General features: G+C 35.0%; 1 protein-coding gene across 2 annotated transcripts in view; it reads right to left on the bottom strand.

Moving 5' to 3' along the window:
• Positions 1–435: 435 nt before the first annotated feature.
• The window catches only part of LOC5567711, a 68,068-nt gene continuing 42,013 nt past the window's right edge, over positions 436–26,490 (bottom strand). For both annotated transcript variants that reach the window (XM_001651827.2, XM_021844065.1), the window contains one exon: positions 436–5,507. In XM_001651827.2, the coding sequence (XP_001651877.2) occupies positions 4,480–5,507 (1,028 nt within the window). In that variant the 3' untranslated portion in view covers positions 436–4,479. The remainder of the gene's footprint in view (positions 5,508–26,490) is intronic.

Genomic DNA, 26,490 nt, shown 5'->3' on the forward strand with positions numbered 1-26,490 from the left:
TCTCTAATACATATGTCCATGTTTTACTTCATACTTGTAAAGTGTTGGATGAAATCTGCAAAGCACTTGCCCAAGAATCAATTATGATTTTGTCAAAAGAATAAAAGAATGTTTTAATTTAAACAACCTGTGTTATAATTTTATTTTAAACTTTTCTTAAGCGATTAAGTTTATTTATTTTAAATAATTTATACATAATATAACAGAAATATTCTATACAAAACATTAGGTTGTATTTTTGTTAAATATATTTCCATATATTTTTTGCATGTTTTCTGCCATCATCTTGTCGTTTGAACAAATTTTTCTTATTCCTTTTCTTCATTTGTCTATTCGTCGATTTTGCTCTTTTTGTTCTATTTTTTTGTTGAATTATATTCAAAACCCGTTTATTTAGTTTTATTTTCTCATTTTACTTGAATAATTAGGTTAATAATTCTAGATATTAAAGAATTCGACCTTGATCAATGTTTCACTTTTTTGTTTGGCTAATTTAAATCGATAATCGCACATCTTTTTTGATCGACTTATGTATTCTCTCTTCTTTTTCTTCGTTACTATTTATTTAAAAAAATATTTACCGATATCGTTAGTATTATAATTTTTAGTTTGTTTTATTTCATTTAATTAATTTGAAGGATTGTCGGCCCTTCACTATGATTTTTCTTGTTTAATGTTTACGACTTGATGTTGTTAGTTTTCTCAATATTCATAAAACATGCGCACATTTCGTTTTCGTGTGATTTGTTAGTACTTGATTTCACTAATGTTTTTTTTTTTCAGGGCTTAGGGCAGTGTCAGATATTTATGTAAACTAATACTCATTTAATTTCTCATGACTACGATAACACTCTCGAACGGATAATCGTGGCCACCAGATGTGACCTGCGATTACTGGTAGCTTTATGGTGCGCAAGGTTGATATTCTTGTCCATCATCGTAACGGGATTGTGAACGAACATTTTATTTGAGCTGCTTGCTGACGTTGGTGAATATTTTTCCACGCCCCAATTTTATAAGGTAACGCAGAATGGAAGTGAAGAAAGGCGTGGTTGATTCATTGTGTGGGAAGAACTTCATCATAACATTTTGCTTCAATCGAAAAGCGACAGTAGAACATAACATCAGTGCATTGGGAGTTTGGTTAATCGAAGAGATTTTGTTTCAATATTTCATTTCATTGTGGCCTGTGTCCATGCATTTTTGGTTGATTGATAAGTTGATTTCCACAGTTTTGTTTATCTTTTTCCGATTCTATGATTTTGTTTTACTTCGGGTTTCAGTTTTAAGTTCGCTTTACTTGGCTCTCTTTGAGAAACAGTTAAAACTATTGGTTTCTAATGTTACTTATTATTAGTTTTAGTCTGCGTTACTATCCTTCGATTACAAAATATAGATGAAGTAGTAACCTGACATACAAATAAACAAATCATTTGTTCATAGAAATATGTATACAAAATATATAGGTTTCACTTGCAGTATTAGTCGTTTTACCATTTCTTTAGAGTTTGACTTTAGCAAAATAAAAACAGTTTCTCATTCTTGATTCATGATTGTTTAGGGAAAATTAGTGGCAAATGCTTAACGATAAGAGACGAACAACCGATAAAATGATAACTATTGCACAGTCATATTATTCCGAGATTACGTCAGCCAACGAATATGTGCAGAAAATCACTCATGAGTTAGTACAAGGAAGCAGGGATTCCTTTGCCGTGTGCTGAGTAAGGGTTTGCTTACTAGGAGATTCTTTCTCGTGTGTTTCTTTTGTTTGTATAAAATAATTCAATTCTCTCACCGGTTTATTTTCATTTCTCCTTTGTTTCACATATTTCTTTAAAACTTTTCTTGCTCTGTCCTATGTACGTGGATTAACAAAGTAACGCATCCATTCACGGGTTCATTACAATTTGGGTTTTGATTACAATATATTAATCTGGTTAACCTACTGCTCTCGTTTGTCAAGATTTTTCTTTCTTTTGTCGTTTGATTCCTAAAAATACATTGCTGACGCATGTCTGAATGAGCAGTTCCGCTAGTGCATTCATTTGGTTTTTTAATTGCTCTGAATGATTGTTCAATGAAAACTATTAAAATTTAAATCTGAGTCAAAACATGGAAACAAGATAAAAAAAATAAGTTTTCTAGTTTTTAAAGTCGCGACGAATTTCAGATATTTTTTTTAATTTTTAAAGAAGTTCTCAAGTTTTAAGGAAACAAAAAATATCCAGATCATAGTTTAGCACATATTGATTGATTGTTTCTCTCTTTCATTTCCCGTCGAATACCTACATCGTTGCAATCTATTTGTTATACGCGGTTCTTTATGTTCCGTCTTGATTGAAATAATAATAGTAATAGGAATTTAAGTATCCTAACAGAATGACGAGCTAGGCGTGGTGCCAGTGGCAGTACACGTAGAGTTTCTTTTCGTTTCCCATCACCATTTTTGGCACATGTTTTGGCGTGCATGTTGATATAAACCATCCTTTTTGTTTGGCAACTTTTTGTTCTTTTTGAGTTGGCATTCGTTTTACATTTCTTTCCTATGGATTCAAATGAACACAGATTGTTGTTTATAAATCTAAGATCTAAATCTAACCAATGGAGAGTTGACACGATTCGCACGCTAATATCAGTTTCGTAATGTCACTTTAGAAAAAAGTTACGCTGTACTATCAATTAGTTTACTTGGCGGTAACTGATAAATCTCCCTTCAACACTCAATTCGTAACTGAGAAGTACAATATTCTTTCACGTGAGAACTGAACTCGAGGAATCAACACATCTTTTTCTCCTTAACGTCGCTAGGATTTACTGTGTATGCGCTAATCTCTGTACGGATTTTCTATGCGATTGTAAGAACAGCCCATGATGTTTTTTTCCCTTTATACGCGTAATGATGCATACGCGTGTGTTTGTGTGTGAACATGGATAGGAATACGGCGTTTGCCTTTGCGCGAATGGACTGTGTGAATATGTGAATGTGTGTTCGTGTATGAATGTGACTAAGTAAGTACACACATCATTATTCGCTAAGAGACCATCTAGTGTGTATAACGGATGCTTTCGTGGTGATTTTCGTTTAATAGACTTGTTTTAGTTTTGTTGTTGGTTGGTTGTTGTTGCGTACCTTCTACTAGCGGTTAAATAGTTGTTGTGTGTCTACGTATGCGTTAAAACGTCTTTAGTGATTTTCACCGGTAGTAGTAGTATGTTTAGTGCCAGAATAAGTGTGAGTTGTTAATGTTTGTTGCTTTTTTACTATTTTAGTTATAGATGGTGCGAGATTAGACCATTACGTGTGATTTGCTTGATCCAGAGGGGGAAAAGCAACATAAATGACGAGAGAATCGATTGAAGCCAGATTTCTCTCACAATATGTGCTTAATACTCTGTGGCGCAAACACTACGTCTGCCCACATCCACACACATACACATCTACACATACAAATATACACACGTACATGCAGGAATCCATACGTATACACAGCTATATGTGCAAGTGTACAAATACATTTACTTAATTGATAATCATTTGATACATAACTATGGTTTCATGTCTTCCTTTGTTCTTAGTAAAAAGTGGATCATTTCTACAGAAATGACGTATTTAAATACATAATTTGTTAATAATATAATATATATTATTATTTTGTTTTGATTTAAATTCTAGTTTTTTTTTTGGCGATACGACTGCAGTTTGACGTGTTTATCTGGTTTTGGTTTTTGCCTTTACTTTTTTTGTAGGTTACATTAGCTCCGTAATTACAGTATTACTATTTTACCATTATTGTTGATTACAAGGTTTTGCCCCGTTATTGTAGTTCATGGCAATCGTATCCCACATTTTGTTTTACCTACTAACTCTATCATGAAATTAGACACGACTGATGCCTAAGGTATGCATTACTGTTTGCTTCTTAAAATTTTGTCCACATTTTGCCTTACTTTGAATTTCGAACGTTCTTGTTTGTGTGTCTCGTCACTGTCCGTTTTTATTTCGGTGCATTTTCCATTGTCGTCACAGGCTTCTATTTAGCCTGCTGTATTAGATTGATTTCTATTAATTGCTTCATTTTTATGTAACGGTTACAATGATGTGCGTTTCCATGTTTTATTTAGGTTTCAGATATTTCGTTATTTATTAGCAATAACCTCCACAAATTAATGTATTTATTTTAAACGATTTTTTTTGTTTTAATGGCAGCATTTGTGTTTTCGAGAGAGTGGCTTTCGCTTTCCGGTTCCATTTCACTGTTCAACACGTGGCTCGAAATGGCACTGATTGTGGCATCACACGCCCTAACAATACTCCGGATCCACACTCGTCTTGCACACGTGATTCGATTTCAACCATTTTTTTGCACGTGCTGCTGACTTTATTCTGAATTTTCTGTCTGCTCTTACTAGCATTTCAATCCAATTCGATTTATTGTATGCAGTTTACTACCGCTACTGCAATCATTCGATTTATTCTTATAACCGATCTTCGTCTTCTTCTTCCACGTCTTCACCATTTTCTTCGTTTTCTTCTTTGTAACCAGGATGTTCCGATATTGCGTAGTAATTACCATTATATATTACACCTAACTCACGTAACGCATCACCACGAATCGTTGCTTTGATCGTCCAGTTGTAGCAATCGTCAGATTCACTTTCGCGATCTAACCGTTCTACGTCTAGGATTTTTGAACTTAGTCGTTCGAGGATGATTCCAATATCTTTTATACTAAGATGCCGTTTCTGGTCTACCGAAAGTTGATCGATCAGTAGAAGAAACTTTTCCGACGTGACAGTTTCGTCCTCCATGACGGTGTTTTCTGTTTCACTTTCAGAACTGTCCCGCTCAGGGCCGATGTCCAAGAATCGTACATGCCCTTTTGAGGCCGACGTCCGTCTGGAGTCCGAAAGGCTGCTGGGTGGCGGTTGTGGACTAACAGATCCATCCTGTATGGGAGATGTAGCCACATTTTTATGAACTGCGATTTTACGTCCTTCTTCGTGCAGTGCACAACAGTGGAAGTCACATTCGGTTGCTCCTGGACTTCCTGCTCTCGTAGGTGTGTGAGCATGGTGTGCACACTCAGGAGTATGAATATGCACAGCTCCCACAGCGCTGTCAAATGACCCACCCTGTTTCGACAGTCGCCTTGCTGAATGGTAAATGGCAGACTGTGGATCATCATGATTGATTACCGTTATCTGAGGACTGGGGTATCGTTGTTGACTGGACACCGATCCTTTGTCCAATGAATTTTGGGTAGATAGGCTTTTCTTCGACGGTGAAAACTTTTCTGAACTAGGACCATTACTCAGTATTCCTCCACCACCGAGTCCACTACTGCTGCTTCCTTGGCCTCCTCCTTGACCGCCCTGTCTTTGATCCCAGTGTAAAACAACGGTGACACGTCCCTTGTTATCCATAATCTTCCAAGATGGTGTTTCATCCTGCAGTTCCAAGGCATGTATAGTCTCGCAGACGATTTTTGGTATGGCAGATATCGCTGAAAGTAAAATTGATAACAATATTTAGTTCATGAATGCCGGATTTTTTTTTTTAAATCTTTGAATTTTTGAAATCCGAATCATTTGTGTAATGAATATTACGCAACGCTTTTCCATTACGCAACTGTTTTGAGTTGCAAAATGAATCACCACACAAAAATTGCAAAATAATGGTGAATGCATCCCGATATGATGCCAGATACCCTCAAGTGGTCTTCTACAAAATAGCATCAAAATGTGCAACTCGTCGCAGACCTCGATTTTTAAGCACTTGTCGTAATTACCAACACGGCAATCTTCGTTGGATAGTTAACATTCAGTCTGATCCTTAAAACGTTATTCTTGTAATTTTAAAACGTTATTCTTGTAATTAGTAGATGACGGCAAGCTCCGTTTTTGGCCCCCCGATTTTGGCAACAAAATGGATCCGTTTTTGGCAACATTTTTTAATACGAATCGCGTATTTTGCTTACAGGCTCCCCCAAATCTACGCGACTTTTTACGGCGACAGCGACAAAAAATCGTCGCGATTTCGTTGTTGTGTCGCTGCAAGCACTCTTCTATGGAACCATCTTGACTGACACGACGCGAATCGCTGCGTAATCGCGTCGCTGTAGCTTAGACGCGCTCATCAAACAGTGCATGCAGCGAAACATCAGCGAAATCGCGGCGATTGTCTGTCGCTGTCGCCGTAAAAAGCCACTTAGATCTGGGAGAGCCTTAAGTCGATTAAACAATAGGTCATCTACTACGTTCCAGAGCTCCATCGTTTTCGATATTCCCAAATCCCACCAACTACTACGGGCTCACGTACGCGCTTATTTACTTCGGAATGGTCATTGGTCACGCATTCGAAACATTTCGTGGGTTCATCAATGTCCACCAGTATCTCAACAAGAGGCCAACCTCTTTATTCAGGCATTCATACTATGTAACCAGCCCACTTGAGTCTGCCAGTAGGTAATACACTTAATAATAACCAGATCAGATTTGGAAACTGTTCGTTTGAAAATACAAGCACTGACACAAAAGGAACTAAAAGTCTATGACTCACACAGAGTTTCAATGAATTTTTTCACACTTTTAAGCTCACTGTTCTTATTTTTGTAGAATTACATACTTTCCGTATGCAAAAAACACACCGCATTAATTTAAACGAATAAAGCAAAAAGTTGTGCATCTTGCCTTTTAAAGAATTTCATTGCGTTAGTTATAATACAGTTTACTAACACAATTTATTGTGTTATACATCTATAAGATGTTTGTTTTTTATACGATTCAACATTTCATACAAAATTTGTTTTTAATACGGGTCCCATTAAATGATCAAAATGTACTTTACTAGCCGGGTCTATGAGTTTCCTAACTATACCCTGGAGAATCCTCTGGGGATTCATGGTTTCAAGGGGCATCAATGGTTCCTTGAGGATGTCTGGAGATTCCTTTTGGACACTGGGGGGGGGGGTTTCTTGCGGGAGTTTGAGAATGAGTAATTGGGCATTGGGAATATTGTGCCAAATCTGGTAATTCCTGATAAACTCTTAACATTTCGAGGGCATCCTGTGAATTCTCAGCGTGATACTGTATATTTAAAGTGGTATTTTGAGTATTACTTAAAAGGTTTCCAGAGAAATGGTGAAAATCGTAGTGATAAGCTGAGAATAATAAAATTTTTAATATTTTCATAGGAGACTTGAACATTTTCAGCAATATCGTTTTGGAATATTAAGATATCAAATCCAATCGGAATACTAAATGAGATCCTGAGAAGTATAGATGAGATATATGCAATATGCTGCAAAGTCCTGTAAATTTCAAATAACAAATTTGTGAGCTTCGTGCGGTAAGTATTACAAAGCATTTGGCCGCATATACTCAAAGAGTGTGAGTTCGATTCTCGCTTCAGCCCGGAAAATTTTTCACCAGGAAAGTACTTCGACTATGCCACTGGGCGATGCATGCTAGTACGTTGTCTAGTGTGGTACTTTCTCCAAAGGAGACTTATCGTCCACTGGAAGCACACTGGTTCGTCTTTAAAAAATCTCTTTTCAAATAAAAATAATAAGAAGCTTACTGCCCTTCTACGCCCACTTGTCCCATGTTCTATGTAAACCTTATGAACCGCAATACAAATTTGCGTAAAACGGCAGCTTATTTGTGTATTCTACGAATTAAGAAGCCGCATTTATGTTTCTTGTTGTTTTTGATTGCCCTATTGACTGCATTCAATTATTCGTTATGAGATGCATTACTTTCTCAGAGCCATTCTTAACTTACCGATTTTTTTTTTCAAATTCTACGCTTGGTCCTAAAACTTAAACTGATGTTTAACGTTAATTTAATCAAAGACTTAAGAATACAGTATTACATTTCATTGTTTTTGTTTTGTATCCTCACAAAGTTTTAAGGAAATATCCAGTTATTGAATAAAGGCCCAAACGCAATGATAGCGGAACGGCAACGGAATGCGGTACCGGTTCGTCAGGATGACGCTGACAACGAATGAAATTGAACTAACACTGAGTCGACAAGCTTGTTGTAGTCCATGCTGGCGAATCGGTTCCGCTTTCCGTTGCCGTTCCGCTATCATTGCGTTTGGGCCTTAAAGGTCACTAATGCGATTATCGATTTCACATGGTCCATAAATATACATTTTTATGATTATGAAAATTTATTGGCTTTTTTTGGTGAACACAATCCCGACTAAGGGTACGTAACAAAATTATATCAGCATATGTTATTATGTTAAAAGTTTTTTTTCGAACATAAGTTGTTACAAACTTGATGCAGGATGTTGTTAAAATAACTAAAATTATAACAAAAAGCGTATGAATAGTAACATAAACATAACAAAATTTGTTTTAATTCTGTCAAAAACATATCAAACCAAGTTATAATGTTTGATACAAAGTATCAAAATTATAATACTGTTCGATATGCGATAATATTGTATATTACTGAAATGCATAACTATCTATTTATTTTGTTATAAAGATGTTAAAAATGAACAAAAAATATCTGAAAGGGAAATGTTATATTTCTGTTTTATTATGTTTTATGGATAACGGAGATTAACAAAATTATATCATAATATGATATGCATATCATATTCTGAAAAAAAAATTATTATAATTTTGTTACATACCTACTGGAGTAACGAAAATAATGAAATGAGAAGATGCATAGAATCGCAAGCGAGCGACGAGAGAATTGAATAGAAGTTGAAAATTTGTTTTAACAGAGGGCCATGTGTGTGAACAACACAATCGAAACAACAAATCGTTGCCTTACGTCCTGGTCTTGAACGGCTAGATGTAGTGTTGGTCACTACTAACACTCGAGGGAATAGCTAAGATTTTTGAGGCCCGGTGCGGAGATCTATTTAGGGGCCCCCAAAATTAAGGTGAACGCCGTCTAAATGTAATGCGCTAATGTCAAATCGACTATTAAAATAATCGATGAACAAATAACTTTTGTAGAATTATGACTGATGTAACTTAGATTGATATGTTGTTGATGTAGTTTAATGATTTTTGCCATTGTGAATTGTCACGGATATATCCGTGATTCATTTACAGCTTGAATTGGGCATTCTTGGAAAATTTGATCATTTCCTAATGTATTTTTATTTTTGGGTTGGGATTCATTTTGCAATTCTTGATAAACGAAATGCCTTGAAAATCAAGACATTTGATCAAAGTTTGCTTCAAACAAAATTAAACCCAAATGAACTCCGAAAATTTCTTCAAAAGTTCATTTTGTAAATTTCACGAACTTCCTTTGAATTCCGTTTAAGATACCTTCAATATCTAAACGCAGTTTTTTTTTCCATGCATAACCATTGAAATTACTTCAGAGATTTCATCATGATTTTTTTTAAAGTTTCTAACAGAATTTTTTTCTAGAAAATCATAAGTACTCCAAGATTGTACCCAATGATTTTAAGTTTTCTTTACACTTCTACCAAGGTCCTGATTACAACACCTTCAAGGTTTTACTATTGTTTTCTCTATGGATTTTATAGAATTTCCATCAAAATTATTATTCAGATTTCTTCCGGAAAATTCCTTCAGGAATTACTCCAGAGATAGCTTCAAAGATTCCTTCAGAAATTATTCTACCAGTTCTAGATAAATTTCTCAAAAATGTTTTCAAAGAACACCAATTATTTTCCAAGAAATATCTCCAAAAAAAGATCAAGGATTAATTTTCAGAAACTATTGGTGAAATTTTTCAACACCCCGGGAGATAGAGAAAAGAATTGAAAAGAACCCGGTAGATATTTCAGAATGAAATCATCTGATGGAACTTGACTAAGTTTGAAAGTAACCTATGATGAATTCCCACGAAGTTCTCTGAGTGAACTAAAAGGTTCTTGAGGAAGTCTTGAAGGATTTTTTTTAGAAAAATTGCTTAGATGATAGGAATTACTAGATTATTTACTGTAGTATTAGCTGGTGTGGAACCTCAGATGAACTTTTGAAGAAACCATGAGGATTTTACTAGAAAAAATACACGAAAAATTGTTTGAAAGAACTGCAGGAGTAATATCGCATGAAATGTTGAGAAATCTTTAAAGAAATTTCTTAAAGAACTTCATGAGGAATTCCAGGTCAAATTTTAGATATGAATTCCTGGAAGAGTACTAAATATATTTCTTCGAGTAATTTTAGGAGCAATGCCTAGGGTAAATGTGACTGAATCCTTGAAGTAATCCATATAAAAATTCTTGAAAGGATAACTGGAGAAACTAGCATAGAAACTCTCACTAACTTTCCTGAAAAAATCCTCAAATGAATTTATTTAAGAACCGTGAAATTATTCATTTTTTCTTCAAAGAACTCCTGAAGGAAACTTTGGAAAGTCTCCTAAAGTTACAACTGGGAAAACCAAGATAGCGTTGTACTGCTCATGGATTTCCTGGAGCAAATTACGAAAAAATTCCACTATCTATCTCTGGAAACAAGGTTGAAAGATTTAATTTTTGAAGACATGGTGTTGGGATCAGTATATAAATTTCTGAAGGAGATCCCCGAAATATACCTGAAGAGATCTTTGTAGAAATCACTAGAAGAACTCCAAATTTTTTTTCTCGAGAAATCTGAAAATAAATTCTTGAAGAATCTGTTTAAATATCGCGTATTAGTCTCTGAAGGTCTCCCTAGAACCTCTTCAAGCAAGATTCACTGCAAGCAGAATAAGGAAAAAAAGTCACTTTTTGACAATTTTGGTTAAAATAGGACTAAAAAAGGCTAGTTAAAAAGAGAGATTTGCATTAAAATAGATACTAAGCCTCTAAAAACAGATCTGGAACAAGCCTCTGATGTGTACAAACCATGTCTCGAAGATGGTAACTGATTTTTTTCAATTTTAATTGAAATGAAAATCGGCTTGTTCAAGAGCATTGTCCGTAGCATACCTCATAATTAATACGTTCCAGATACGATCATGGGCCCCGCATATTTACGTAGATCCGGCTGAACTACAAAATTAATCCGATTTACCGAGAATGAATTTGTGAATAAATATTAAGGCTACTCTAATCACTATCACTATTGATCATGGGGCCCCTACACATTGCAACCGATCAAGGTCACCTGAAATTGGATTTTTATCTGCTTGATAATGTGTTAGTTTTCACGAAATCAAATTCATAATATTAAATGAAATTCATACCACCATTTGGGGCCCCTATGAACTCGGGGCCCGGTGCGGACCGCACCTACCGCACCCCCCTAGCTACGCTACTGCTAACACTAGACAGGCAAAATTTGTCGCCTTGACCTGTTAACTATATTGTTCGGCGTTTATAACAGTTATCTCGATCGCTGGCATTTTTTTTGATACGAAAGTGACGTTACTCATTGGATTTTTCGCGCCTTATCTCGCATACCTCTAATTTTCCCAAGTGATCCTATTCGAACTAAAGTTAGATTTCTTTGCCAATTATATTCTACATTTATGTTAAAACAAATTTTCACCTTCTGTTCATTTCTCTCGTCGCTCGCTTGCGATTCTATTCATCTTGTCATTTCATTACTTTCTTTACTCCCTTTCACTCTGAGTATTGATATTGTATTCGCCGAAAAAAGCCAATAAATTTTCATAATATTAAAGTCATGCGGTGATTAAACCTTATAAATATAAAATATAAATTGTGTTCATTAAGGTTAAGGTTAAGGTTAAGGTCAAGGTTAAGGTTATATCATAGAAGACATTTAAGCGAATAAAAGTATGTAGAACGTATGTTACAATAAACATTATGGGGCTATAGATTCATAGCATAGTCCAAACCTACAAGAATCTGCTTCGAGTGGACTGTTTCAAAGTCTGGATTTCGTATGGTTCCATGAGGGTGCTTTTAAAACATTCTCATGCTGTTTTTAAAATCAATAATTGAAAAATGAAATTAAAAATTCCGATTTCGGCACGGTTCCGTTTTTGGCAACTGAAAATTACGACTTTGTTGCCAAAAACGAAATCCCACTGTAGATACAGGCGATAGGCAAAATGGTTTAGATAGGCAAAATTTTGCCTGAGTTCAAATGCTTATAACTTTATGAAAATAGATGAAATTCGATGCATATGGAAACAATCGATGGCAAATTTGGTCAAGTTTCAGGAACTTGTTTGGTCATGCATATTGTATGTACCGGATTTTCCGAGGTCATGTCAAAATGGCATTTTTTTTGTCGCTTGTATTTTTGTGCGGTGTGATGTTGTATAGATGATTACATTTTTCTTAGAAACTAGATCTAATTGGAAGTCGAATGCCGGTGGATGCATTAAGATTCGTTGAAAATCTTCAGATATATGACAATTTCCGTACAACTGGTTCCGGAAAACATGGTTAGTTTTTTGTTTGTATTTCCAACCATGTAAATATTATCTGGAGCTATATCCAAATGAGCATCAAACTTCATGGTGATACATTCGGCAGCATATTCAGAACCATTAGATGCACTAACCATTCTATAGTAGGTTCCCGGTGCCCCATAATTTCATAATTTCACCCATAATATATCCATATTTACCACACATAATGAGTTAATTAATTTAATTATTTTCTTTTTTTTTAATTATAATTGATTTGAATACAAGCCTACTATAGAGTTGTTAGTGCGTCTAATGGTTCTGAATATGCTGCCAAGGTAAGCTTTGACTATTGTTTGGTAATTTCAATAGAGTGAATTTGTTGTAATTGATGCTTCATTTCAACTATTTATTTTGAAAAAAATCTTTCATTTTAATTTTAATTGTTAACACATTGTAAAGTTTAATTTTACTACTGGAGTTTCATAGTCGCTTCGCTTCCAACAAATACAAGCTTTATTGAAAAAATAGTCGGGAAACGGACACTCTAATTGAAGCTTGAAGTTTTAAAATTTTAATTAGGAGCTTAAGGCTCAATCTTCAAAAATAAGAAATTGTTTTTTTCGTTCAAATTTTAAAAAGTATTAACGACAATCATTTCGTTGCATTCCAGATGGAAAAGGTTGTATAGTGCAATGACATGCATTACCTTTTCGGGATGAACCAGTACAATAGGGCCCTAAAATATTTAATGAAACTTGTTTTTATTTAATAACACGAAAAACCATGCTACTGTAACTACTTTAGCATTTTTCCCCGCTCAAATAACAGGTATATCACATTTAAACTTCAATTTAAAAATTGGGTCCATAAATGAACCTTGACACTTAAGATCATGTTTGACGTCGACAAAAACACCACAGGGGTTTTAGTTTTTGCACTGGGGTTGTTCCTATCTGACATTTCGGGAGGGACACGGAAAACAAAATACACCCAAAAATTTGAGTTTAAGCCAAGGGGTGTGACAAAATCTACAAAAACATAAAGACAATTGTTTTGGACTCAAACAAACAAAATACATAAAAAAAATTTAGTAAAACTGTATTTTTGGCCTAAACTTAAGCGTTTGGCAATAAAATTGGGACAGGGCTTCAGGACCCTTTTGTGATGATCGGCACCCATGACATTGCACAGTGGGCAAAAACCAACCCAAAATCGCACTTATTTCGTGCCGCTGATTTCAGGAGGTGGGAAGTAGCTATTTTCATTGAAAAACATGCGAGGAATCGAATGGCGCCATTTTCATTCAGCGCACGCCTCATTTTGCCCCATTTTCCCCTTTCTGATATGAAAACTAGAGTTTTTAGGAGTTTATTTGCTTCTGCTGATTAAAATCGATGAATTATATAATTGAAAACCCATCGGCAAACCAAATATGTATATGAAAATAATATTTTTGGACAAACTTGACCAATGTACCAGTTTACCCCTTTTTCCCCTATAATTTAGACATATTGATAGTCTCAATAAATTCCTCAAAACTGACACTTGATTTACAATTAATAACTCGCAAACCCTTACATTAAAAGTTTGCGGAATGGACTAAGGGATATATCGAACTATGCGGACCACGAAAAATCGCTCATTTTACCCCTTTTCCCCTAATATTTCTTCATATATGGCAGTTTTACGATATTTTATATTACTGCCGCCAGATTTTCAACTCAAACTACCAAATCCTTTCGCAATACAGTAAGTAAAAGCAACATATGCGTGAATCATGATTTACGAACCATGGTAAATAGCTCATTTTGCCCATTTTCCCTATAATTAGCTTTATACGAAGATTTACTATTGTTCTGAATACTGCAGTTAGATTTTAAACTTTAAACATATAATTTATTTTGTAAAATAGTATGGGAATTTGACAGATGCATATATCAAGCTTAGCGTACCATGGTGAATAGCCCATTTTCCCCCTTTTCTCCTACACTTCGATACATATGGAAGTTTAACGATATTTCACATAACTGCCGCTAGATTTTCAACTCAAACTACCAAATCCTTTCGCAATACAGTAAGTAAAAGCAACATATGCGTATATCATGGTTTACGAACCATGGTAAATAGCTCATTTTGCCTCTTTTCCCCTATAATTAGCTTTATACGAAGGTTTTACAGTTTTTCTGAATACTGCAGTTCGATTTTAAAAGGATTATGAGGGGAAAAGGTCAAAATGAGCTATTTTCCTTTACTGGTTAAATAGGATATAAGTATATGTCGCTTTTACTTACTGTGTTGCGAAAGGATTTGATAGTTTGAGTTGAGAATCTAGCGGCAGTAATGTAAAATATCGTTAAACTTCCATATGTATCGAAGTGTAGGGGAAAAGGGGTAAAATGGGCTATTCACCGTGCTACCTTAAGCTTGATATATGCATCTTTCAATTTTCCAATTTTACAAAATAAATTATATGTTTAAAGTATAATATCTAACTGCAGTATTCAGAAATATAGTAAAACCTTCGTATAAAGCTAATTATAGGGGAAAAGGGCAAAATGAGCTATTTAACATGGTTAGTAAACCATGATTCACGCATATGTCGCTTTCACATACTACTGTTTTACAATAGGATTTGTCGATTTGAATTGAAAATCTAGCGGCAGTAGTATGAAGTATCGTAAAACTGCCATATATGAAGAAATATTAGGGGAAAAGGGGTAAAATGAGCTATTCGTCGTGGTCCGCATAGTTCGATCCCTCAGTCCATTTCGCAAACTTTTAATGGAAGGGTTTGCGAGTTATTAATTGTAAATCAAGTGTCAGTTTTGAGGAATTTATTGAAACTATCAAAAAGACTAAATTATAGGGGAAAAAGGGGTAAACTGGTACATTGGTCAAGTTTGTCCAAAAATATTATTTTTCATATACATATTTGGTTTGCCGATGGGTTTTCAATTATATAATTCATCGATTTTAATCAGCAGAAGCAAATAAACTCCTAAAAACTCTAGTTTTCAAATCAGAAAGGGGAAAATGGGGCAAAATGAGATACTTCCGATGGCGTGCGCTGAATGAAAATGGCGCCATTTGATTCCTCGTATGTTTTTCAATGAAAATAGCTACTTCCCACCTCCTGAAATCAGCGGCACGAAATAAGTGCGATTTTGGGTCAGTTTTTGCCCACTGTGCATTGGATGATTCGTTTAGCCAATAATCGTGTTTCGAAAACACCAGCTCAGGGTAAACAAAATGTAAACAAACGCCGTAAGAATTGAAAAAGTTTTATTTGACGCAACTTTTCAACTATTCGTTTTTTCAGGTATGCACAGATACGAATCGAAAGTAACTCAGTAAGTAAGGAGTCATTTTTTTAAATGGCGAAGACCAAATGTGATTTGATTCACACATCAAAGATTTCTGGAGGGACAAAAGGGACCAGCACAATTGTGCTGGTGCCGGCACTTACCCGGTCGATGTTTGTTGTGGACTACCAATTTTCATTTTCAGTATTTTGATCAAGAATCTGATTGTAATGTCCACAATAGTGCATAATATTGCATTGAAACATGAATGAGTGATTACGTACGAATCATAAATATGATGTACCGTACAAAAACTATGTAACAGAAACTTAAAGGTTCAAAACCTTTTATTTTTATTCGTCCATATTTGAAATAGATTGGTTAAATGATGATAGATTAAATATCCTGTAGCAAAGTTTAAGAAAAACTTACTTTTTTGAGGAACGTTAAAAAATAACGTCAATTATATAGGGGAGTGGGGAAGTACGAAAGTGTAACAGTGCATGTACTAGGGGCTTGGGAAAAAGCGTGATATTCTGATAACGTATTATTTTATCAATGTAGGGGTTCCTGGGGTAATATGCACCACTTAAGGAAAATGTGCCGAAATGAACACTAAACACCATGTATGTAGTGTTTTAATACATGAATCTAGTTGGTTTGGGTTCAGCCTACATTGTGTTGAGCGAATTTTCATCATAATTACATTAGATTGTTGGAAATTTTAACTTTATTCAAACACTACTTTTGCGTGAATCAAGATTGATGCGGGGCACAATGCACCGTTTTTTGGGGCAGAACGCACTACAACATTGAGGCAAGACGCACCATCGTGTTTTAAACGTTATTTTATTTATCGTGAAAACATGAGTTTTGGATGATTCTCGTCTACAAGAAGGTACAATTGTGCATAAATACGTAAGTAACGACTTAAAATGACCTAACTTTAATGATTGTAGTTTATTTTGAAATGGATCGTTCTGCCCCGACCTATGGAGTGCATGTTGCCCCAACCGAGCGCCTAACAGAAAATGTTATGGAAAATTGAAATCGTTGTGTTATTTAACTAAATCATGTCACCAATAACTTAGCCAGTCTCTAATCATCTGTTTTATGGTGAAAGGTTGTAAAAATTCCCAATTCATCGCTTTCAAAACAACAAGTAAAATGGTCGGGAAAGTTACATAATAATCGTGTTTTTTGAATTTATTGTTCTATCTCCCTGTTAAGTTTTTCAAAATGTATGAAATTCTTAGGGTGTCAACCATTTGCAACTTTTCATCAATCTGCATAATTTTTTTTTTTTTTTTTTTTTTTTTTTTTTTTTTTTTTTTTATTAGACACTTTACACCATCTGGTGCATTCGTGTCTGAAAATCGAAAAACTTTACTTTATACGATACATCGCTATCAACTACATGCAACAGTACGGCAAGGTAATTTCTATTCAAAACGACGTTTGGAAGAACTTTTTTCCGGGGGTCCCGAACGGTGTTCGAGTTGTGCGAATGAGAATAGAAAAACCCTTGCCGTCATACGTTGCCGTGGACGGTCACCGCAGCTACATCAGTTACCCGAAAGTCGATACCAATCAACAGCAACGCACACCACCAATCACAGCAACAAAATCGAAATCCCAAGTACCACCAACCTCCAGTGACGAGAAAGCCGAAAACAACTACTGCGGCGCACCATCGGTTCACTCTGCCGATGACTCGAGTGTCCATGACGATGACGACGGGGACGAGAGCAACAACGACGACAACGGTCACAGCAATAGCGGTGATATGCATGCGAGCGAAACAATCGAATCTGCCGGGAAGAGACGGTTGTCAACTGAGACAAACAGTGGCGCAACAGAAGAAAATGTACCGAAGCGATCGTGTAGCCAGGGCAGCCAAAAATTAGATCCCGAATGGAAAGTGTATCAAACAAGATCTAGGAAGAAATCTGCATAATGTTTTTCTCTCAAAACTCGTTAATTTCAGAGAAATTGACAAGGTGCCTTTTGCCCCGGCAGTGCAAATTACCCCAGGAGCCCCTATGATGGAGAATTGAAGTTTTTTAGTTTTACAATCAACCCTTCATGCCAAACACTGATGAATGCTTTTTAATCCAGAAGATCAAGACCAGTAGAATATCCTTTAGATTTGTTGGAACGGATCAAATTTGCTACACGTAACAGTTGGTTCTCATGCCCATGTCGGAATCCGAACTGTTAATTATAAATTTATTTTTTATTTGGAGTAGGGAAAAGCCCATTTGAGTAGATCAACATTAGAGTCTTCCTCAAATGGGCCCAAAACCTCTTCTTTTCGTATCAACAGAATTTACATAGTTTCCAAATGATACAATTTTGGCTTACATCTATACTGCCCATAACTGCATAACAGTCACATTCAAAATTTTCGACAAATTGGAGTTAATACCATGGAGAGTCATCAAATGATAAATACTTTCGATCAACTAACTGAAATCTGTGAGTTTGTTCTAGAAAATTCGAAAAAAATACCAAGTTGTTTTGTCACATTGGTAATTATAATAATAATAAGATAACGTATTGTAATAGCAATTAAGTTTCTATCAGAATTATTTTCTGACTATTCATCTAGTATGCGATTTGTGTTGTACGAAATATTAGCCTCAAATAAGCACTTTTGAGTTGCTGGTAATTTTTAGAACTTTTAGTTTCCTCCCATACTGACATAAAATGCATACTTGGTACTCCATTTACTCAATGCCTACTTTTGTCGAATGTTACAGATATGCAGTTATGGGCAGTATAATTACATCTAAAATACAACTAGTTTTATCTTAAACTATCTAACAAAGATTAACTACTTCGACTAACTGAGGCTGCATGTATTTGGCTATATTTTTTACGGAGGATGCAACGAGAGAGATGGAAATCGAATTCAGACGAACAACGGTTGAAGATTCGACACATGCTAATTAACGGTTTGTTGTGCCCATAATTTATGCGAGCACTCCGAAGAAAAAGAAATGTGCAGGATCGAACTGCAAGAAGAAGTTAGATGTAGTGTCTCTTATTTTGACGGCCATTTCACGACCACTCAGGTAAGATTGAAGCCAGCTGAGCAATGATCCAGAAAAACCGAGCCGATTGAATTTAGCAATAGCAATACGATGGTTAATTTTATCAAATGCAGCTGAGAAATTCGTATAAATCGAGTCGAGTCGTTTATGGCTCAAACACTGCAGAAAGGTCAACAACTTTCTGCAGTGTTTGAGCAATAAACGAAGTGTAGAGGACCAAGTTGGTATTCGTTGAACGTTTCGGCATAAAACCATGTTGATGCTCGGAGATAAAAAGCTTGCAGTTGTGGAATTAAAAAACATACACCAATTTCTCAAATAATTTTTAGATGGCACAGAGAGCGGCAATACCACGATAATTGCTTATTTCCTTTCTTGAAAACAGGAAATATGTATGATTTTTTCCAATGGTTAGGGAAGGTTCCAACTTGTACTCAATCGATTCCGATTCTTTTTACATGTTTTCGAAGCAAATTTAGTTGTTTTCAAACTGTTCATACAAACATACATACATTTCTCTAAAAAATAATTTTGACGTAGGTATTCAACAAAATCTATCCAAAACCATGATTATTTTTATGAAAAAATCAAATTTCTTTGGATTATTTAAGTTATTTCGCCGGAAATTGTGTTTTTTCTATAAAACTTAAATTTATAAAGCATCTTGCCTTAATTAAGAGTTGAATAGTGCGCATATATTTTAACATATGCAAAAATATTTTTGTTTCAAAATTATTTAAAAAATGTTGCAAAGCCCTTACCAAAGGTTTAAAAAATGAGAAAAACCAATTTCAGTTTTAGAGATAATATTTAACCGGCAAAAATAAAAAAAAACTGGCATTTTTCGTTAAAAATCATATTTTGGTGCAGTTTTTTGCTGAATAACTTGGTCAAGACATTTTTTTTAGTGAAATGTGGTGCATGAAAGGTTTGAAAAAAAAAAATGAATTAGTTTCAAAAGCATGTAAAAGATTTGGAATCGGTTGAGTAATCATGAAGTTATGGTCAAACAAAGTTTAAATTTTTAGTAAAATGAGGGAAAAATTTTGAATAAATTGCTTTTAACTTAAACTTGTTTTGATCTTAGACAAAATTGGTGTTAAATAAAGTTAATACACATTTAATTTTGAAGGTATTGATGCTAAAAGTGTTAAAATCGGTTGAAAAATAACAAAGTAATGTGTACTTCACTGTAGGTCATTTTTTATCGCCTGAAAATTCACCTTCAAGACGCTAGCGCCACCTCTAAATGTTAATATTATTGGCTCTGATTTAAGGTTTCCCTTTTAATGTGATTTGAATTCAGTAGAGCACACGAATTTTTGGTTTTGAGAACTTTTGAAAAATAAGCCGCACCCTAATGAACAGACATAGCACTAGCAGCTTTATTAATGTGGTGTTCTTGCAAAGATTCATTCGTAAACACACTAGAAAATTGACTTAAAAACAAATCACAAATGCCTTCTGTAGATGAACATTCAAAATTTCCCTTGAACATGACCGTAGGAAGACCGGATTCCTTACGTTGTTCGATGACATAATTCCAGAATCCTTTAGGATTATGTTGTATTTTCTGTTGAACTGCTCGTTGGGGTGAAAGAAATAGATTCTTATTCAAGGTTTTGTAAAGAGAATTGGCAGCATGATCATTTTGCTTCGCACGGGTAGTTTTTAACTTTGAATATTTGCTTAAGAGAGATCGTTTTAGTCTCTTTAATTGTTTTAAGCAATTGTTACTCCATGGTGGCTGAGGTAACGATTTGCGAGATCTTTTTGGGACAAATTGATCGATAGCATATAACAAGATATTGGATAGAGTTACGATCTCCGTGTTACACCGAGGCATACCGCTGACGATTGGAAGGTCTCGAGTTCGAATCCAATATTCTGGCGATTTTTAAATACAGTGAGAGGCAAAATAAAGTGCCCACCTTACCAGTTTTCGAATTTCTCTCATTGATTTGGTTCAAATTAAAGTTAACACACCTAAATCTTTTGTGATATTTTATTTTTGATGTTCTTTTAAAGTTGCACTTACGAAATTTTGATTAAAAAAAGAATTTTACTTAAAGAAAAAGAAAATCAATTTGTATTGAAAAAAAAGTAGTGACAAAAATAAGTGCCCACTTCCTTCTTGGCCCCAGAAAAGATGATTTAAGAAAAATAAAAAGCAATTTAATAGTTAATGTGTCCTCCTTTGGCCTTAAGGACTTGCTGGAGGCTCTTCGGCATGCTTTTCACCAGGTTTTGTAGGTGTTGTGGATCTAGTTCTTCCCAGGCGCGCTCCAAGGCTTCAAAATAATTATTTTTGTTGGTAACACCAGTTTTTTCAACCCTAGCATCGAGAATCGCCCACAAATTCTCAATGGGGTTGAGGTCTGGGCTTTGTGGAGGCCATTCCAGCGGTTTAATCCGACAAGACCGGAAGAAAGACTTGGTCTTCTTTCCAGTATGCTTCGGGTCGTTGTTCTAGAGAAATATGAATTTCTCTTCAAGGCCCGTCTGGATCAGCGAAACCTCCAGATTTTCCAGCAAGATGTTAATGTAGGAATCTGCCGTCATTATTCCGTCGATTTTCACGACGCTTCCTACTCCACTCCATGAAAAACACCCCCAGACCATCACATTTCATCACATCACACTTCCATGCGTCACCGTTCCTTGGATGTGGCGCTCCTGAAGCTCGAGCTGTCTAACCGAGAGCGGCGGGCTCGTGTGTGATGCAGAGCACCACATCCAAGGAACGGTGAAGCATGGAGGAGGAAATGTGATGGTCTGGGGGTGTTTTTCATGGAGTGGAGTAGAAAACCTCGTGAAAATCGACGGAATAATGATGGCAGATTCCTACATTAACATCTTGCTGGAAAATCTGGAGGTTTCGCTGATCCAGACGGGCCTTGAAGAGAAATTCATATTTCTCTAGAACAACGACCCGAAGCATACTGGAAAGAAGACCAAGTCTTTTTTCCGGTCTTGTCGGATTAAACCGCTGGAATGGCCTCCACAAAGCCCAGACCTCAACCCCATCGAGAATTTGTGGGCGATTCTCGATGCCAGGGTTGAAAAAACTGGTGTTACCAACAAAAATAATTATTTTGAAGCCTTGGAGCGCGCCTGGGAAGAACTAGATCCACAACACCTACAAAACCTGGTGAAAAGCATGCCGAAGAGCCTCCAGCAAGTCCTTAAGGCCAAAGGAGGACACATTAACTATTAAATTGCTTTTTATTTTTCTTAAATCATCTTTTCTGGGGCCAAGAAGGAAGTGGGCACTTATTTTTGTCACTACTTTTTTTTCAATACAAATTGATTTTCTTTTTCTATAAGTAAAATTCTTTTTTTTATCAAAATTTCGTAAGTGCAACTTTAAAAGAACATCAAAAATAAAATATCACAAAAGATTTAGGTGTGTTAACTTTAATTTGAACCAAATCAATGAGAGAAATTCGAAAACTGGTAAGGTGGGCACTTTATTTTGCCTCTCACTGTATGGTTGGTGTATCATTATAATTGGGTACACTACATTTAAAGTGCCTAGAAAAATAAATGTTTGTTCATTATTTGTTTTTAATTATTTTTGGACCAGCAGTATGAAAGCTGAACTAAATGATTGTGAAACATTTCGAAAGCTGAAAAATAAAGTTGGTATTCAACGGTATGCCTTAAAGTTTCTCCAAATTTGTGTGAACAACGCCTGAACAAAGGTTGGGCATGAAAATTATTCAAATGTTATTAAACATGATGGTGAAGAAAACTGCCATAATGGTGTTTGTTAAATGAGTAAATTAGTTTGGACTTCATCCAAATCTGTCTCCCAGGAATTTTCGAAAACGTTATTTTGATTGAGAATGTGTTTGAAGTCATGAGTAACTTTATTTTCTATTGGAAAGTCATAAATTCAAATTGTGTGCGCTTTCAAACTGCATATCAAGTTTTTGAGCTTTTTCGCAATTAGTTAGTAATAAATTGTTTAGATACATGATTTGAATGAAAGCTTCTGATGAACACATGCCTCTCACGCCGAGGACCTGGGATCGAATCCCATCCCCGAGATAGTCACTAAAAATTTAGTGACGACTTCCTTTGGAAGGGAAGCAAAGCCGTTGGTCCCGAGATGGACTTGCACAGGGCTAAAAATCTCGTTAATAAAGAAAGAAAGAAAGAAAGAAAGCTTTTGATAGCTTGAGCTTTTGAGCAACTTTGCCGAAGACGCCATCTTTCTAAGTGGTCATGATCCTGATTTATCCGCAAAACAAATGTTTCATGCACACTAGCTCTGCCTGGTGGCAGAATTTCGCTTGAGCAGTGTTGCCAGCTTTTTGAATCCGTCATGAAAAACTGGATTACCGTTGAAGCAGATACGAATAGAGACATAGTAGTCGGGTTCAGATTGGGTAACACTTCTAGTACTGCATTTGGTCCATTTCACGGCTCTAGATTTTGTACTTTTTCCTTATGTGCCATAAAATTTCGGACAACTGCAAGGAACATGGATCGTCTTTGGTTGAAGAGTATTGCTATGTTGTTAAGCATTCTATTTTTCTAGTCCAATTTTAGTTTTATGATTTCGATCTTTTCTTAATTCTTGTAATACAGTGTTGTTAGCCACATGAGCATTTGTGTTGCGGCTGACTGTATGGCATGCCACAATTCCTTCAACTTTGGTGAACATTTGGATCGTCATCTTTAAAATTTATTGGTATGTGTATATAACATCCCCATTAGAGTGTTTTAAAAAATCGTTTTTGCTCCACACCGCTCATTCGATTCTAGATCAAATTCTGAGTGTCCTCCCAAAATTTGAGCTCATTCGGATGAAAACTGAGACTGCACAAACCCATATCTTTGGCTCTTTTGATAACACTCGAGCAGTGTTGCCATCTATTATCAGAATATAAAAACTTGAATGATCATTCTGAACAGTTCTCAATTCATGCCTTAGCTTTGTCGAATATCTTGGATCAGTATTTCCACATCTAGACGCTGCTTTTTTCAAAGACATAATCATAACCCTGATTTTTAAGATCAATTCTTTTAACGACCTCCCGACAACGTTCGTTACAAGAGGTTAGGGTGCATCTCAAAAATTAGACGTGCTATGATGTTTTTAAAGACGGAAATGGATTAAGTAACCTTTAATTGAGTAAATAGCGGTATTTTGGTGCTTGAGACAAGCATATATTTCGCAGTGTAACTAATTTATCCAAAAGCTGCCAAAAACATAATTTTGATAAAGCAATTATTTTATATTACAGAGTGTGTCGAAAACCGTTATTAACAAAAACAAATGACCATCAATTCGGCACCTACAATTTGAAATTTGTGGTATCCTTGTTAGCATCCTTTTCGTGAATTTGAAAATGGTTCATCGAGGAAAACGAAAGTTTTGGAGATTTTAAGATAGAGGGTCATTTTCTGGGGATATTTCTATATTTGTGAAGAATCTCGCATTGTATAATTTAACATACAAAAAAATATTAAATAACCATCAGGTTCACATTCAACATTCAACATATATGATATCTAAGCATCTATCCTGTGAATTTGAAGAAATTTCGAAGTCGGAATCACAAGTTACAGAGGACTTTGTGTTATTGAGAGCATATTCATATGATTCATTTTAGGGTTCATATATACGCATGTGTAAAATCAAGCGATTCAATCATCAAAAATATAGTATCGATAAGATTTTCATACGAAATTCATGAGCTCTATTTATTAAGCAAGCTCTTTAAAACTTTGACAATATTTTATTGGGGTAGAGTAAAACCATTGTGACATTAAGTTATGGACCTATCTCTAAGATTATTTTAACCATGATTTAAAATCGATTCTTAGAGTGACAAAACCTTTTATGGTATAAATTCAATGAACAACTGCTTTAGTTCATTGCATTTATACCATGAACTGCTTTGGTTCATTGCATTTATACTATAAACTTTTGTATTAATGATAACTCTTGCTTTCGGCTGTGCAGTCTATTCGAACATGCGTTTAATATTCCTCTTTTTTTTGACGATTCGAGAACTGAAACGAAGGCTAGCATTAAATAAAATCAAATCGTTTTAAAATAAACTTCAGACCCAAAATACGACTTAGCCTTCGAAGTATTAGATACTGACATCGAAGCTTTTAATTTTTTCGATCGATTTGGATGAGTATTCCAGGAAAATTACAAATGGGTTATATTTTTGATTCATGCATTACAAAATTTGAATTCGGAGATAGTTTCGGATTTTGATTAGAATTTGTTGGGGTGCCCTGGGTATTTCAAAATAAACATCATGAATGCACAATGGTTGGGCTCCATATAAAGGGGCAGCCAAAACTACCAAAAACTTTGTTGAGATTTTTATGATTTTTTTAATTTTTAAATATACCTCATGTGTTATATTATTATGATCCTTAATTGAAATTGAACTAAAATTTAAATTTCTATGACTTTTATGACGGCAAACCGGCTGAAGTCAAAAAATTTAAAAATGTAACAATAAAATAAAGCGCAAAATTTATAATTTAGGAATGTAATATTTCCCCATAGTTACCCACTATCTGAAAGCTTATGGCTCAACACTTTTATCGAGCATGAGGATGGAAAAAATATTTGGTTGAAGTTTTAATACTATTCAATATTACACTTTAGTAATTTTGATGATTTTGAACATGAAAAACAACTCTTGTCACGTCATGTCGCCGCCATTTTGAATATTGCACATCAAAAAGCATCCTCAGATCTCACAAAAAAACCTTTAAATTTTTTGCAGAAATTTGCTGATTTGCAAGTTAGAGCTATTTGAATAACTCAATATTTTAAATATATTTTGACGATATTTTTCATACAAAGTTTATTTAAAACTAGTGGTCCCGGCAAACTTCGTCTTGCCATCAAGTAGGCTGTTGAAAAACGCTTTTGATCGTCTCATAAAAAAGGTAGTTCCGTTCACTCTCGTTTTTTCATCTTTTTCGGTGAATATCCTGAGATTTTTATACACACAAACACGTCGGAACCCTTGACGAACAAAACGGAGAAAGAATCGTTCAAAACCGTTGACCCGTTCGTAAGCCATTTCGTGACATACAAACACCAATCCATTTTTATTTATATAGATATTTTGATCAAACTCGATAAAATATAAACAAAATTTGTGCTTTCAGCCCAGTTTGATAACAATTTTATTTATTTTTTATTCTTTTTTTTTAGGTTACGTAATTTGTGAATAACCCCTTCTGAAACAACAAAAACGTCAAAAAACATATTCAGATTACATATTTCATCGATTAAGGTGATAAAAATAGTTTTGGCCAAACTTCACTTTTTTCCGACCATTGTGTAATGTAAGAAATCCCGTAAAAAAAAACTATGGATCATAGATCTAAATAGATCAATGTTTCATAGATAGAATATATATTATCTGTTTCAAACCGGTTCAAGTAGGGGTTCCGATGAGAATTTCTTGAATATCAGTGCATTATCTTTTGTCGGCTCAAAATTCATGATTTTTCACCAACAAGTGATTGAATATCGTGTCAGAAACTATAAAATAGTACCTGACCACCAAAGGTTCCAATGGGGCTTCAAATGGTTGATTTTGGAACCACTGCTGCTGTTGTCGTATGATGGCCTGAATTATATGATTTTTTCACATTAAAGTGAATTGACATCATCTCATAGAATCAATCTCATTAGAATTTGTTGGGGTGCCCTGGGCATTTCAAAATAAATATCATGAATGTAAGAAATCTCGTAAAAAAATCCTATGGATCATTGATCTAAATAGATCAATGTTTCATAGATAGAATATATTATC

This window comes from Aedes aegypti, chromosome 2, assembly GCF_002204515.2.
Source record: "Aedes aegypti strain LVP_AGWG chromosome 2, AaegL5.0 Primary Assembly, whole genome shotgun sequence".
Classification (NCBI taxonomy): Eukaryota; Metazoa; Arthropoda; class Insecta; order Diptera; family Culicidae; genus Aedes; species Aedes aegypti.